The sequence below is a fragment of the Megalops cyprinoides genome, chromosome 5 (assembly GCF_013368585.1).
Source record: "Megalops cyprinoides isolate fMegCyp1 chromosome 5, fMegCyp1.pri, whole genome shotgun sequence".
Lineage (NCBI taxonomy): Eukaryota > Metazoa > Chordata > Actinopteri > Elopiformes > Megalopidae > Megalops > Megalops cyprinoides.
The window spans coordinates 33,401,598-33,418,073 of NC_050587.1; the positions used below are offsets into that span (position 1 = coordinate 33,401,598).

Below are 16,476 nucleotides of genomic sequence, written 5' to 3' on the forward strand. Positions count from 1 at the left end.
GAAAGCATCCTTTTCCATGTCTTTTCTTTTTAATGAAGTATGTGTGGCGCGGACACTTGCATGGCCAGGCCTGGCAGCGATTTTGTTAGGCCCGGCATAATGGGTCTATGCATCTTATAGGTCTAATACCATTACCCACTAGCTTTTTGTCATTAGCAGCCCTGATCCCATGTGCGTATGTTCCAGATTTTGACTCATCAAATGTTTTGTACAACATTTTGTTGCTACATTCCATCTCCCACACACAGAATGAAGGGTCAAAGAAGAAATCCCAGAACGACAGCGACGAGGAGTCCGCTAAGCGTGACGAGCCGGACCGGGCCCTCATGATGTTCAGACCTCTGGTCTCCGATCCCATATACATCCACAGGAAGTCCCCTCTGCCACGCTCCAAAAAAATTGGCTCAGTTGAAGTAAGTGCTTTTTTTCCAAAATAATAATGATTGAATGTACAGGAGTTTACACTATAAGCACATAATCGCTTTTATTATTATAGAATCATGATTAATAATATTGTGTTTAATATTATTTGTATTAACCAAGGTATGAAATGTCTTTGGAGAAGAATTGTCATGATTGGCAGTGCAGTATGGTGAGGTTTAGAGCAAATGTGCAGTTTTCATTAAGATGGCTGCACTGTTCCATCTGATCAGTGTCTTTGCACACAGAAATTAAACCACTTTGATGTAGTGCCATCTAGTGTCATCTAGTGTGTAGTTTTGGTGCCCACCAGCATGAGGTCACCTCACTCTTTTCATTGACATTATAGACACATGACAATGAGACTATGTTCCTTTTGAAGGTTGCTTTTCACAGACAAAATCATTCTGTAAGGACACAGTGTAGTTTATTCAAACTATAAAAATGAATTGTGGTGTTTTAGAGGTATGATTAAAACCTTTACTTGGGCCAGACATGCATAACCATTTCTTATGAAACATGTTTTTACACTATGGCATTTTATTGTCCGGTTGATAAATCTTACCTCTTTTTCAGTGTGTTATGTTTAAGATAAGACATAAAATTTAAACTGTGATTTGCCTTTCTCTCCATAACTTGACAGCGATGTGGCAGAGGGATTCTGGAATGCAACATGTTTATGTTTCTCATTTTGTATTTAATGTTAATGTTCTTAAGTTGTCTTTTTTTATTAAGATGTAACATTGTCAGTGATTTAATGCTCTTAGTTAAGCAAGTTAAAGGAGTGGTGCTGGTGCCACCATGAATTACTGTTATAATAACTGGCCCTTGTAGGACTTTTGTAAGCCATTATAGAGTATATGCTTTACTGTACATTGTTTGAAACCCACTTACACTCACTAATTTCCATTTCATACCACAGTAATACACTAAACAACCAATCACATGACCCCATCACAGCATGCGTCAGTAATAGTGTCAGACCTTTTTTTTTTTTCTTCAGGGGTTTAAAACAGTAGAGTTCATGTCCTGTCATTAATGTTTAATAAGCCTTATGATGACTCTGAAAATATGAAGCATTCTGCGATGTCATGCTATTATGACAAGGTTCTTTTCAATCCAACAAGTTCAGTCCCAAAACAAAAAAGTATCAAAAAATAGCAAAAATCAATGTACTGCATTTTGCCATAACTTTGATATGTGTTCTGCCATATTTTTTAAAATCATGTTGGTACAAGAGAATGCTTAAATTCTTATTTTCCTGGTGCAGAGTGCTATGCTTTTACATAAACTGTGGAAATGTGGTTGTCAAATAACACGGAGTGATCATTATTGCATTTCTGTTGTTGATTGTCTGGCTTGTTAGGTCTCCGTCTAGACACTGATCCAAGATATTTGTGCCGTTTTCTTCAAAGTTCAAGCAATAATGAGGTTTCCAACAGTCTAAAGATTAAAAAATTGCTTGTATTATAGGACCCTTTGATGAAGTAATATCCCTGTTGAAAGTTGAATGAGGTCATTTCACAAGCTTAGAGTCAGTTAAGCCCCTCAAAGCACGTAGATTTAGTCGTCCCTTAAATGTGTTTGGGTAAATTTTTATTTTACATCTGAACTGATGTAGGCCTATATTAGATCAATCCAATGAGCATACTGTGTTATTAATTTGAATATCAAGCAAGTATTTTATTTTGTGTTTCATTCAAAAATAATAGATTTTAGTGAGCACCAGACTCATGTTGTTGTTTATGTATAAAAAAGGCTTAATTTTATGACTCAAATATACAGGCAAAAAACATTGTCCTCAGGTTGAATCCGGGTCTGATTACACCAGCTGTGTGTAAGGTCTTTCTCTGTATTTTGTATTAAGTCTTCCCACAGGTTGTGTCATCCTGGAATCAAAATGAAAAATCACTCAGTCTTAATGTAAACTCTCTAAGGCTGATCTATATATAAAATATTAATCATATGAAAAGAAAACAGTTGGCTGAATATTTTTACATTTTTACATTCCAATATTTACAGATCTTTTGCAGTCTCTCTCTCTCTCTCTCTCTCTCTCTCTCTCTATCTCTCTAGCTCTCTGGCTCTCTTTATTTCATGCTTCAATTTTTTTATTACGATTGGTTTAACCTTCTTTTACCCAAGAGTGGAAAAACCCTCCTTGTACATTTTTCTTTCCCTTCACATCTGCTCATGCAGATAAATCAAAATCCACTTGAACATCTCCCGCACCACTCTCGACACTCGCTTAGTTGTTATTGATTAGCTTATTAGTTTTGATGTTGTGTCTTATCGAGCTGGACCATGTATGGTTAAATGTAACTGGTAAATGGCATAGTACTTTTAATAGAGATTTGCGTTTTGCCTTCTCAGTACCTATAAAACTGCCAGTTTCATTGTTTTTTCTGTCAGTCTGTGACAATTTCTGATTTGTGACATAATTATACACTTCAACTTAAGATAAATCAAGCATTGTTAATGATTTTTGGAATATTCCTTTGCAATCTTAACTAGTTATGTTTTAATCATTAAAATGAATGGGCTAGCTTGTAAATTTTCTTATTTAATAAATTATTTGCAACGTTGATGATATGACATAAAGCAAATAACATATTAGGTACCTCAATGTCATACTCAAAACAAATGCTTTGGTAAAGTTGCTTTGCCATATCGTACTACATTTAAGTGCACCCACCTAAAGGTAAATGTAAAACACGTAAGTCATGTCTCATAGCTGTCTATCACAGTGAAACCTTTTTAAATTTAGACTGGTTAATAAGTCTATCATTTGAATTTACACAGTCTAAGAATGAACTTTCGCAAAGCTGGTGTAACAGTCATCTGGAGATCAAGCTACATTTAAAAAGTAACATTGCTGTCTTCGTCTCCAAAAGCAATTATTTTTTCAAAAGCGATTCCCCTGCAATGCTGAAAATGGATTTCGTCCACTGAAGAAAAACACTTTTAAATAAATGAAGCACACAGTTCTGATCAGGTCAGCTTTAGCCATGTATTCATGTGAACATACTTGTGTACAAAAAAAATTAACAATAATTAAGTACATTGGTTTTGCTTTCTTTCTAGTCCCCATTGCAGACAGACTTTAACAAGACCCCTGCTGGCAAAGTATGACAATACGTTTTCCAAAGCAAGGACGCTCTTGTGAATGTTGATTCGACACGTAGCTGGACTGTTTTTTTTAAATGTTGCATGACTGTGCTGTTTTTTTGCCCCCTCTCTCACCTCCAGGAAGAGAGCCCCCTGAGTGTGTCTAGCCCTGACTCAATTGGTACCTGGATTCATTACACCTGTGGTGTTGGTACTGGGCGTCGAAGACGCAGATCAGGGGACCAAATAACTTCCTCCCCTGTCTCCCCCAAATCACTGGCTTTCACATCCAGTATTTTTGGCTCATGGCAACAGGTTTTTACAAATTTATTCATTATTCACGTAACAGATTTTCATTCTTGCGCACCAAGAATATTGCGGGAGTCAACAAGGACATCTAATCGGCAGATCAATTTAAAGATACCGTTTTCAGTCATTATGAAATATTTTACTCCAACGTTTACATACCTCATATTTTTGTTTGGAAGTGCCTTATACATTTCCATGGTTGTAGCTACCTTTTAGAAGAACTGTTATGGAAGGAGTTTTTTTTTTTAACTTGGAAGGAGTTTTTTTTTTTAATTTTCTTAATTTGAATCCTGGTAAAAATATTCTCCTGAAGCTAAAAAAGGTGGTGCTTACATTATTATTATTTACAAAATGTTTTTTTAAATTCATATGTCCGTTGTCATACTGTGATTATGAAAGAAATGAAATGAAGAAAAAAAATGAAAAAGAAGGGAGAAATGAAAAATTGAGTGACAAGCCTATGTAATTCTGGTTTATTTGTCATAATTCTCAAATATAGGTAATTATAATTATTTACAGTATATAAACAGGGCCATCAGTGCCTCGTCAAAGCCATTGAAGCAGTATTTTAATTAATACATTAACAACATGATAGCGAAGATATACATCAGATTAAATTATGCAAATAATCTAATAGTCTTAATAGTTTTTAAATAATAAAAATACTATTATTATTTATATTAAGATTTCTTAAAAGCAAAAATGGCTCTGTTTCCTCGAAGCTACACAGGAGATTTGTCAGCACCTCATACAGTTCTTTTCTGCATTGGTCTTTGCTTTTTACAGTGTACTGCATCAATTTAGCTCTTTGTCATTTAAATTTCTAGTACATAGAAGGTAATGGAGTTTGTGATTGGTTTTGTGTAGTTCCAAGAAGTGAGTGCTACCTAAAAGGCCTTGTATTTAACAAGCATTAATTAAATTGATTTATTTATCTGAGAAATTGAGAAAGCACCCTTTGGATCAGTTGGATATATATTTCGTGTTAGTAATGTATTGGTAAAGTGTGGTTACATCTGAAGTCATAAACAAGAAGAGCTTCTGGAACTTCTGCATCATGTAGCTGTATTTGTGGAATTGAGCAGTATACATGTTTCTGATCATTTACAGTTTGAGTGATGATGGGACAACATTAAACTCTCACCACCACATAATCTTTCCTTGGGTTTAGCTAATATTTATATTTAAATGAAGAAAAAAGATGGTTCTTTACATTAATCTGCTGAAGTGCAAAAATTAGTTGTCCTTAGCGACTTGCTCAATTTCTTCAATGAGTAATGGTTAGATTGACATCTGGGCTGCAATTGGCATAAGGGAAATGATTTTTGCACTGAGATTTTGGATTCATGTTTCGGGTGGGATGTCTGTCCTTCCAGTGGCCTAGTGCTTGCCTCCTCCAAATCTTGGGTTCATCTCTGCTTTACTGCTATTAAACACTGTTTCTCATGGGTCACGGCTTTGATTGTCTGAAATGCAGGTTTGCTCCCCGCAGTGACGGCCATTTCAGTTCCGCATACTGCAGAGCACTTGCATTTAAGCTGGTCAAAAATGGAATGTGAGCTTATTTCCCTTTTGCAAAAAAAATTAATTAATTGTGACTAATTGCAGATTGCAAATTTCTGATTTAAAAATGAAATAATATATCCTGTCTGTTTGCCTTCTGCTGTTGTTAATTTCACCCCAGCAGACCTCAGTGTATAGCAGGAATTAGGGTCTCAAACGTACCTGAACGTGACAGTGACCTTGTCAGTGCACTGTTATCATAAGGCGTTTAAGGGTGGTTTTCTGATGCTGTCAGATGACAAGTGAATGAGTTGACGGTGCCTATACATTGGAATGATTAGGCGTTGGAGTTGTAATGGTGCCAAATCATGAAAAAAAAAAAAAAAAATTTTATTACAAATCAGTCAAAGGCATCTTATCTCTGCACCCAACAAGTAATAGTGGTAGTAATTTAACAGTGTACTTGGCAGTTTGACACCCACACGGACAATATTTAAATGCATCATACACGACTCAAAAGTGTGTATTTACTGCAGTCTTACTACCTTTGCCCCTGACAGAGCCTGATGATTTGTGCTGCAGAAGAAAAGCGCTTTTGATTAAATGTTTAATCTTATCTTATCTTTGCATTTTCAGTGAGATGTTTCAGAAAAGCCAAAAAAAAAAAAAAATACAAACCTCACCAGCGGTTGAGAGAGCGGTCTGGTGGTTAGGCACCTTGAGTATTCACTTGTGTCTCTCAGCTTAGCCTACAGCAGAGAAGGGCAGCTCCAGTCTCTGGGGAACAGAGACTCCTGCAGGGTTCACAGTCAGCTGCAGCTATTGTAAATCCGCAGCTGCTTGAATCCCAGTTAGACCTGCTGTTCCCCAAATTACTTCGGTTAAACAATTAAGACCCTGGCAACTGTGAGCCAGCTGTCCCTGCAGCCCTTGAGGAACGGAGTTGCCCTTGTCTGGCCCACAGGTAAGCCATGTCAGGTGTGGAAGTGGAGTCATGGTGTCGTATCTCCACCATCGCTTATCCAGCTTTCATGACCTTTGAACCCCGCCCGTACCAGGATCCAGCTGTGAGGTTTTGCCCAAAAAAACGTGGATCCGCTCATTCCAAGTTTGTTTCGGTTTGGCCGTGCACGAAACAGTGATATTTTAACACCTATAAATAAGTTTTAGAAAAACAAGTGCTGTTCCCTTTTTTGTTTTCTCCCTCCTCCTTGTTTTTGAGACAGGTGCAGTGTGTATCTGGTAAAAGTCACGCAGTCTTGATTGTTAACCTGACTCATATCCGCAAACTGTTGCCATGTCTGTCCATCCCTCCTGCATCTCTCTTTCGTCCTTGATATGCCTCTTCTTTTAATTGCAAGGATCTCATACGTGGAATGGACTCCTTTTGGTCATGAAGATGTTGCATGGTTCATCGTCTTTTTTGTTCTTGTTTTTTTTTGCTGTTTCTATTGTTTTGTCCCCCCTGCACTAACATATTTCAGTGCTGCTTATTAACATTTGTCTGTCCAGAAAGGCCTTTGTATAAACAGTGTTTTGGACACCCACCCCCCATGGCACTTGTCTTAAACGTTTATTATATTCGTTGATTTTTACTCTTGTAGGTGTTGTCGGAGAACAATAGCCACGCCCGAGCGGGTAGACTTCACTCAGAGCACAAGCTCAACACTGGAATAGGTAAGCCCATTCCTCTGTAATATTAAAGGCTAGATGGTGAAATACATGTGTTTACACAGAATATTGTTTTTGAGCTTCATATAAGCACCGACAAAACTTTAAAATGCATTGCAAGATGTGTTTGCATATGAAATTTTAGGCCTTTTTCAGATCATGTTAAGATAATGTTGCTTTTATACTGGAACTGATCTTGGTGCTTGGATCAGTCCACTGAAGTGTCTTCAACTTGCCTTAGTTCATTGACTTTGTGGTGATACCAGAAATGTTGTACAGTATACTTCCGAAAGTAGTATAGTCTTTCAGTTTTTGTGTTATGAGTTTTTACCCTCTGTTCTGGTGCATTTTTCCATCACAAAAAAAGATGTTAAAATTGTTTATCTGTGATCTTCTCTTGCTCATTTCAAATCTTTGCTCTGTTTGGTTGATACTTTGCAAATCTCTATCCCTTCAGCGGTTATCTCTGCAGACTGCTGTCCTTTCACTTTTAATTGGATGAAATTGAATGACAATTTACTAAATGTGTGATGTGAAGCTTATCAGAGCAACTGAAATAAGTTTTGATAGTGTATAACATTGATGAAGATTTTTGCCACATAACTAGCCAGTACAGTGCTGACTCTAAATCTCATGCTGGTGATGTCTTTCTCTTAAGGTTTCTTAAGGTTTGGTGTTGAGTTGTTCCAGCTTGAGACATTTAATATTCACATTTTGAATTTGTTGTTGTTTACATTTATTGACCATTTTTGCAGATATGTGGTTGATAAATTAATCCTAATAAGGATTGTGCCTGTTAATATTGCATTTGGATATCAACCTTTATATACGTTTACCTGAATTTTTAAGATTTCGTCAGAAAAATAAAACCTCCCCTATGATGGGCATTCACACTGTACTTGGAGAAAAATTACAAGCAACAGTGCCTGTCATGAAAGTTTAACTTTATTTCTGTACAAGGCAAAATGCACACAATTTTTGTGATCAAGGGTTGGTAAAAATTCAATTTTTGGCACAGAACAGCACAAAATGACAACCAATTATTGTGAAGCAGATTTTCACAAATTTCTATCACAGATCCAAACACTTGCATTTGGGTTTTATCAAAATGAAACAACATCAAGTGTGTGGGTTTCTACAGACAACCCATGTTTACTAAAAAAAAAAAAAAATACTGTGAATGGCACTGTAAAACTGTTTAGTGGGATGAACGGAGCTAATCTGTTATGCAGATGTCTGTCCATTTTAGTGTCTTTGGAAGGGGGGACGTTCTACCCTTTCACCGTCAACAAACTGATGGACATTACTGCCATTATACAAACCATTTATATGAGGCAGCACAAAGTCTTTGTGGCAAGAATCTGCTAGAAATGCATGCTGCATGCATTCCATGGTGTGAAATCCTGGAACACTTGGTTGCTGTATGTATCTTCTCTAACTCCCATCAGGGTCTCATTGTGCTGGGCTGTTCAGCACCATGGTGCTCGGGGCCTCCTCCAGTGCACCTAACCTACAAGATTATGCTCGCGCACACCGTAAAAAGCTGACTTCCTCTGGCTTCTTAGATGGTATGTGCAGACACGCACACACATCTGTAAGAGATGACCCTGTACCCATTTTTCACGAAGGAATCCTGGAACCATTCTCAGTGTGATTACTTGGTGTTCTCCCCGGGATCTGAACCACAAGCCAAAAAATATCTGTGTGTACGTTTGTGTTGACCGTGTCAGTTGCATTTGGTGGCCTGGTCAAGGTTCAAGTCCATGGACCTTTGAATGTCTTGCCATTTTTTTGTTGGATAGTTCCAGTAGTAAAATTTCAGATTACTATTTTTTGGTTATTTGGGAAGGAGGGAATAAATAGCTTTTTCTTTGTCCTTTAAATAGTTACTTTGGTGGCAAGCTATGATAAATAGCGATGCGGTGCTCGGAACTTCCTCTGACCACGTTGGTCAGTTTGAAGGATATTCACCCCTTATTCAAAGCTACTTTGCTTTAATAAATGTTATCACAAGATCCGTTGGGAGTTGAATATAACCTCACAAAAGGTACTTACTGAGTAAGGTCAGAGGAAATTGGAGATGGCTGTTGAGACTAGGGTTTCCTATAAAGGTTGTAAAGGGGGATATTGAGCAATTAAGGGGTAATATCAGTTTAATTTATAAATTGATTTGCAAAAACATTTTTTTAAAAAATCTGGCACTATATGACACAAACTTTGAAACTTCCACATTCAAGTTTCAAACTTGTACTTTTAAAGCTTCACTTTTGGGTGCTAGTGGGCAGATGGTAAAATTCCATTTAGATTATTTTTGTACATTTCAGCTGACAAATGCAAGATTGTTTGTTACTTGCATTTTAAGCAATATATAAGTTCTCAAGATATTGTAGATGTCAGCGTCGGGCATGTTATGGACAGCAGGTGTAACTTTGAGGGTTTTTTTCCTCCATTAAGTATTTTTTTATTTTTACATGCTAGCATATTTATTTTTATTAAAAACAGTCTAAACTACAGTAGTGTTAAAGTGGAACAAAAGTAGGATGTTTTGCTCTATTAATTACCATGCTCTATCTAGTACTGAGCGATGTTAACTACTGTACTCTAGCTAGTACTATGCGTAACCCCATCTTACAGGCAAATAGATCATTCATTCTTTGTATACATTCTAGTATAGCTGACTCTTTCTACTTTAGCATTAGGTTCTTCAGGTTTTACTCGGGAGAATACATAAATAATATATAAAAATAAAATAAGTACAGAAATGTATGCTTGCATCCAAAGTGACTTTCAAGAGTTTTTATGTGAAGGTGGAGTAGTTTAGATGTCTACCTAATCTATCATTACTCTTAATTTCTGTGTTGTTTTTTGATAAGCAGTAAGGTCACAGGTCTGCAAGACCTTATAACCACTACTGCATGTTGCTTTTTGGATAAATGTATTCGTTTTGGGCACTGAAAATGAAGATTACTCCAGTAAGGACATGGGATGCAAATTAATGAATTAATGCAATTACATACTCCCCAGAAAGTCAAACCGAAAAATCCAGGATTCCTTGAACATTCGGTTGTGTGACATTGTCTTCCAATTTTTCTCTCAGAAAAATTGTTCATCCTCTTGATGTCTGATAGAAATTCATCTTAGCTAGACAAATCCCATCCATTAGTCCGAGACACTGGATTCATGTCGGAGTGTTTTTTTTCTTTTGTTAAGATGGTCTTTGCACAGGAAATGGGGGCAAAGAGGTTAAGCAGTGAGGATAAGGCATATTGCAGCGTATAGTGACCCCCCCCCCCCCCGTGGCACACCGTCCGACAGTCCGATCTGCTTTCCTCCGAGTTCAAAGCCAGAATCATTTCCAGCATCCAGCATCATCTCACAAAGCACACTAATGTAGTATTCGGTAACATTTGGTTTATTTACCACACCATGCGCTGAGAGCAGTGTCCCAACACATTAACTCACTAAATAAAAAAAAAAAAGAGGCTCCGCCCATCTTTCCCACCACTTCCTTCCTGCATGCCATCTAATACTTGCTTTCTTCTGCCTTCTCTAATCCCTTTTCTGTTAGCTGTTGTACATTTGAGGTACCTGTTTTTCTCTTTCTCAGAGGCCACGCGTGGTTCTGCTGTAAAAAGATTTTCTATCTCATTTGCTCGACACCCAACCAATGGTATGTTTGCTTTTGTTGTCTTTTAAAGATACTCCCTTGCCTCATTTCCTCTTTTTTGAGGATATAGAGTTCCTCCATTAGTTCCTCTCCTAACCTCCGTGCAATACACGTGGAATGTATCCATGAACGTTGGGACTGCTGAAGTGCGCATGTAACCTTCAAATACCATCTCCAAACACGATTCACAAAATGGGGGGGAAAAAGAGTCTTTGTTTTCCTTCTCAGTTACACTGTAATTGATCAGTACATGGGAAGGTTAGGGCTATGTAGTTTTGTTTTTTTTTAGAAAAAACTAAGATTATAATACGCTGTCCCCATAATTGAGTCATTTGTTGTTTTTGAGAGCTATAGTTGAATGTTTGAGGTTATTAAAAATTCTAATTTCAAAACGGTGAATTCCGCCTCAAGAATTGTCAGAGATTACATGAATTCACAAGTATTTCACCTTGTTTGCGGTTATGTGTTTAGTAATTGGATGGATTCACTTTTCTGGATAGTTTTGTAAGTATTTTGGTGCCAACTTCCTCGCTAACATTAGATTACTTTTAGCCTGGCATTGCATTGTTCAGTAACTTACTGTATATAGAGACAAGCAATATCCATTAATTTGATACTAACGCACAGAGAGAGACCACTCTGCATTTCTTCGGTTTACATGAATAGATCTGCAGATTTGCATTCCCCTACTCACTTTTTTCTTCTTATGACTGTTAATGGTTAATTCTGGAATACTACACATGGTAGAAAATGAAACCAGACCTTTTGTAGAGTAATTAGTGTCATGTAAACTTGGGTTGTGCTTCTGTTTTGTCATCATCTTCCACAGAAAACTTTTGCTTATGCTAAATTGGCGTGTCCTGTTAATATAAAACGTAGAGAAGTAGCCTATGATTTTGTGGTTTCTGTAATTCTTTGGATATCATATTTTCATCTTTTTTTGTTTTGTTTTGTTTTTTTGAATCTGCTTTTCTAAATGGGTCAGTGTTTCCCAGTATGTTCTGTGGTAAGTGTCGATTATGTTTAATTTATCCATTTATATCCTCTCTGAATGTTGTTTGGTGTTTTTTTTGACATAGCTTCCTTATTTCTGTTCTTTAAAATTTTCAGCTTCCTTTAACTCAGAACTCTCTGACCCTCTATTCTTTCACCTCTTTTCACTAGCGATACCGTTGTTCTTCCCCCCTCGAACCCTTAACCAGGAAAGGCAGTGAAACATGTGTGGCACAATGTTTCAGGAGTTCATTATTATTTTACCTCTACAACTGTCACTTTCCTCCCTGGAGATTTTTGAACTGAAATATATCCCAAATATTTTGGTATATATTCAAACAGTTTATTCCAGGCATCATTTCAAATACGTTACAAATAAAAAATGAGAAAAAATGTATTTTTTCTTATTTGCACATGGTAAGTTGTAAAGTACCCAGTCACATGAGTTTGCTATAATGCCTGTTGAGCACCACTAAAAGATTAAGGGAAGCCACTGACCTCCGTGATGAGTTACATTAGAGTTTTTATTACCTCAATATTTTAGGGATATTTTTGTAAATTTTTTAGTTTTTTAATTTGTTTTTTTGGACAATCTTTCTTTGTATGAGCTTTAGGTCAAAGACATGTTTTTCCCTCATTAAAAAGGCTCACCAGAATAGGACCTTTTTTAATTTCTTCTAGTTATCTGCTGTTCTATTTCCTTTCTCTTGTGGTATGACTAGATGTTGATTTAAAGTAGACTGATCATGTCTGTCATCTGTGATGGTCTTAATCTCATTTTGTCTGCAATGCATCCTTTACAAACGTTGCAAACATGTATGCATTCAGTTATTACTGTATAAAGTTGTAATATGGAAACATGTAGTTTAGGGCGTTATTTTCATTAGTATTCTTACAAAATGCTTATCAACTATTATAGCAAGTAAATGCATTTTCAAAAGTCTAGCGGTTCACTCCAGGATAATATTTTTACAAAGGAAAATCAACATCCTCCCATGATGGTTTAGGTTCACATGTTATAGAGCACAGGTACCTGAAGGAAGAATCCATAGGCATGGGTTTTAGGTCACACAAGACTGTATGTCTGAGTGTATATAGCTTTGTTTCTGACTCTTAGTCCCTTTTTTGGTATTCATCAACTTCTCAAGACTGGAGAATCTGTGAAGGTTTTTGCTAAAATGAAAGCGGGTTGCATGTGTGTCGTCAGCCTTCCACAGACAGCGCATGTTTATGTGTTGATCGCAGAGCATGTCCTGGCCCTGCTGTAGCTGCAAGTCCCAATCTGCTTTGTGGATGTAGCTACAATAGGAGTGATGCATGCACAAACAAATAAAATCCGGTCATGCAGTGATGTCACCACGTCAAGAAGTAATTATAGCGACTTTTCTGAGGTATCTCGAGTCAGGTTTAGTCAGTATGGGTTAAGTCATCAAACATGGGCCTGCGACTGAACATAAAATAACATCAAAATAATTCATAATTATATCACATCGGATTATGTAAATTTGTGACTTAGTAAATGTATTTTAAGGGACGAGCTTTAGATGAACCACCAAACAAGCAAAAAGTATCACTCTTGTTCGGTATGTGAAATACAGGATAAGGCCTTTTGTTTCAGTAGTCCGTGTTCATCCATACATTTAATGAATTAGGTTCTTTGCCATTTGAAGCTAGCATTTGAATATCTGTGTGTCATACATATTCATAGATTTAGCTCACAAAGACAAGCTTTGTATTAGAATGTGGTGAAATATTTTTTTTCTGCCAACTCCCTGTGTTTGAGAGATTTATTGCGTTCAGTTGTAATGAAGTTAATCTAATGGAAAATGGAGGAATTTTTTGATTTTTTTTATATGAAAATGTGTTGAAATAATGTTTTGAGTATAGCTAATGTCATAGATCTTCTTTAATTTCACCAAATATGATCCTGTCCTGTTTAAGGGGAAAAGACCATCTGTTAGAAATTAGTGAAAGGTAGCCTTGAACACAGTTGAGGTAAGTTAAGATTTACTGCTACTTTTTAACTGTCATCCTGGCTTGAAGAGAATCTGGGTAGGTAGAGCTTTTCTGTGTGTGACCCATCCCACCTCCATGCTGCTGCATTCACCCCCAGCAGATGTTCGGTAGTTTTTTGCTTATGGCCATTTTTTTTGTTTGTTTGTTTTACCTTTTTTCCTTTTTTTCCTCAGAAAACTGAACATTGCGTTTTTCTGTGTGGACTCCATTATTCACACTGTGAACGTGACAGTCTCATTCAGACTCATTCATCTGCAGCCTTATTTTTTTTTTTTTTTTGTACTCATGTCACATCAGCTTATTCTCTGGGGGTTGTTTCTCCTAGGTTTCGAGCTGTACTCCATGGTACCCTCAATTTGCCCCCTTGAGACCCTGCACAACTCGCTCTCTCTGAAGCAAGTAGACGACTTTCTGGCTTCCATCGCCATGTCCCACGAGTCTCTCTTTGAAACTCCCACTTCCTCCCCAGGTACATCTGCACTACACTACTGTGTTACTGCAAAGTGCTTGTGGCAGCCCTGTATGTCCGTATCTCTCGTAACAATCACCTGCTGTGCAATGATTTTATACACAATGCTATTTGAAATGTAATAATTAAAAAAATACATCTTAATTATTTGTACGATTATTCCAGCCTCAACAGTTCACGGATACGGCTCTGTTCCAATGAAAAAACCCCCTTTGAACACATACACTCCAGCAAAGGTCCTGCCCTGCCCTTTCACTTCAGGCAAGAAGACGCTAGAAAGAGCCGTGACCGGTAAGAATTTCTGCGTTGCTGTTATTTGGAAGCTGTTTTTACCACATATTTTTTTTTAACACGTATTTTGAGCACACTTCACGCTGACAAGAGGTCATGTTGTCACAGGCTAATTTTGTTTGCAAATGGTGCTCTGTGTTAAACATCTCGTCCGTTGTACAGCTTTGAGTTTATTTTTAGCGGCAGAGTAAATATGGCAACAACAAATATACTGTTCATGTTAGTTTCATTGCCTCAGAGGTCTATCATGAGAGCTATCATAGGACTTCTACTTGGGGCCTCCATGCCTGTTTTAGTAGCTAACTTCTCTGATGTACAGGGCAGTCCTTACCCCTCACCCTCATTTTTACAGGTCAGTAGATAGAAGTCCAGCCTTCAGACATGTTGTTGTAAATTTTTGTCTGTTTTCCTCTCCCAAAGTGAGTGGTGGATCGCCCAGTAGAACAGCCAGGGTCGGTGTAGCTGACCTTGTACCCCTCTGCCCTGTGGATGACAAGACTAAGCATCAGCCATCACCCAAACGGTCCCTGGGTGACAAGCCCACCCTGGAACCCACCAGTGAGGAGTCTGAACCCCCACAGCCCCCATCTAGCTCATCCCTTGACACCCCTAGTGACAAAGAAACCCTGCAAGGCTCACCTCGTGAGACCCCTGGAGAGAAGCTACCCCAGCATTGCCCATCTCGTGACACCCTGAGTGAGAAATTGCACTTGCCAGCTCAGTCACACGACGCCGTCGGGGAGAAAGCATTCCTTTCTGCCCCATCCCATGACACACCCGCTGAGATGGCACCCCAGCCTTCTACTCCCCACAAGACCTCTGAAGAAAAAGAGTCACCACACAACACAGTGCTCCTGAAACACTCTCCTCCCGGTCCCCATGGAGACAAAGCGCCACATCACCTGACCAGCAAGCAGAAGGACCTGAAGGACCCAAAGTAAACAAACAGCGTTATAGGGCTTAAGGCACTGTGTGTGAGAATGTTACAAATACAGGGCTGTGTAAAAATCACAGTTGTACCTGTCTTTTTTGTTTCTTCTTCTTCAGAAAAGTGAATCTTATTTAGTCTTTTGTGTAGGTGTGGTTACAAAAAAAAGCCTTTTATGTGTAATCTGGCTGAGCTCAGACATGGAATTCTCAGGATTTTTAATGATAGTGAGGTATGCCACACCCTGTTTGGCATATAGCTTTATGGGAGCAAAGGCTCCGATAGACAATACAAGATGAGACAAAGTTGTTTTTTTTTTTTTGTGATTGTCTCAACTGTGATTGGTTTTTACTGAATGTGCTTGACTGTTGGCATTCACATGACATATTTATAGGCTTTCACAACAATAAAAGCTGTATATAATACTGTATTTTGTTTCACACATTGAACTGAACATCTTGCACATCTGAAATTGCTGCATTGACTGTATGAAAATGTAAACTGTGTACAATGGTACCTGTAACTGTTCCATTATATCACTGGGTGCTTTTCTCTGCATAAATCTTGTGAAATATTCCATAAGATGGAGAGTTATACAGTAACTCCGTAAGTGTAAGTTTTCAGTAAAGTATCTGTTGATTGTATGAAAAACCGTGAGGCACCAAAGATGATGCGTTTTAAGTGTAGTGGTGTCAGTAGTCGGTCAAATGTCTGCTGCTCTCTCTTGTTTATGAATGAGAATTCCATGGCTAAGCGGGGTTAAAAAGCTCATTACAAGTCTTTTCACACTCAAGGTAAAGGTCAAAATGCCAGTTTTGAAAGACAAAACAGTTGAAAATATGGATATAAGACGGTACAGTATATAGCTTTCCACCAGTGTTCTCTATCATAATTTAAAGTTCTCAGTTTCAGCCCATTTAACTGGAATTGAGGGTTTTGAAAGGTCTTTGATTTTACTGTACGAGTACTTTTGGTGGTCACTGATGTGCTTTTTTGTTTTGTTTTCCATAATAATCAAAGATGATTGTTGTACATACTTAGTATAAACTACACTGGAACTCCTGGCTTGTAAATATTTAAAACGTACAAAATTGAGTGTAT

The 16,476-nt window shown here is 37.7% G+C and overlaps 1 protein-coding gene across 10 annotated transcripts in view; it reads left to right on the forward strand.

Moving 5' to 3' along the window:
* ppip5k2 (diphosphoinositol pentakisphosphate kinase 2) overlaps positions 1 to 16,476 on the forward strand; it is a 42,353-nt gene extending 25,877 nt beyond the window's left edge. Inside the window, exons 24-33 of one of the 10 annotated variants that reach the window (XM_036529510.1) lie at positions 249 to 413; positions 3,505 to 3,546; positions 3,670 to 3,843; positions 6,945 to 7,017; positions 8,460 to 8,579; positions 10,619 to 10,681; positions 11,664 to 11,684; positions 14,013 to 14,156; positions 14,322 to 14,447; positions 14,868 to 16,476. In XM_036529510.1, the coding sequence (XP_036385403.1) occupies positions 249 to 413; positions 3,505 to 3,546; positions 3,670 to 3,843; positions 6,945 to 7,017; positions 8,460 to 8,579; positions 10,619 to 10,681; positions 11,664 to 11,684; positions 14,013 to 14,156; positions 14,322 to 14,447; positions 14,868 to 15,388 (1,449 nt within the window). In that variant the 3' untranslated portion in view covers positions 15,389 to 16,476. The remainder of the gene's footprint in view (positions 1 to 248; positions 414 to 3,504; positions 3,547 to 3,669; positions 3,844 to 6,944; positions 7,018 to 8,459; positions 8,580 to 10,618; positions 10,682 to 11,663; positions 11,685 to 14,012; positions 14,157 to 14,321; positions 14,448 to 14,867) is intronic. The other 9 variants (XM_036529505.1, XM_036529501.1, XM_036529502.1 and 6 more) reach the window with 9 other exon arrangements.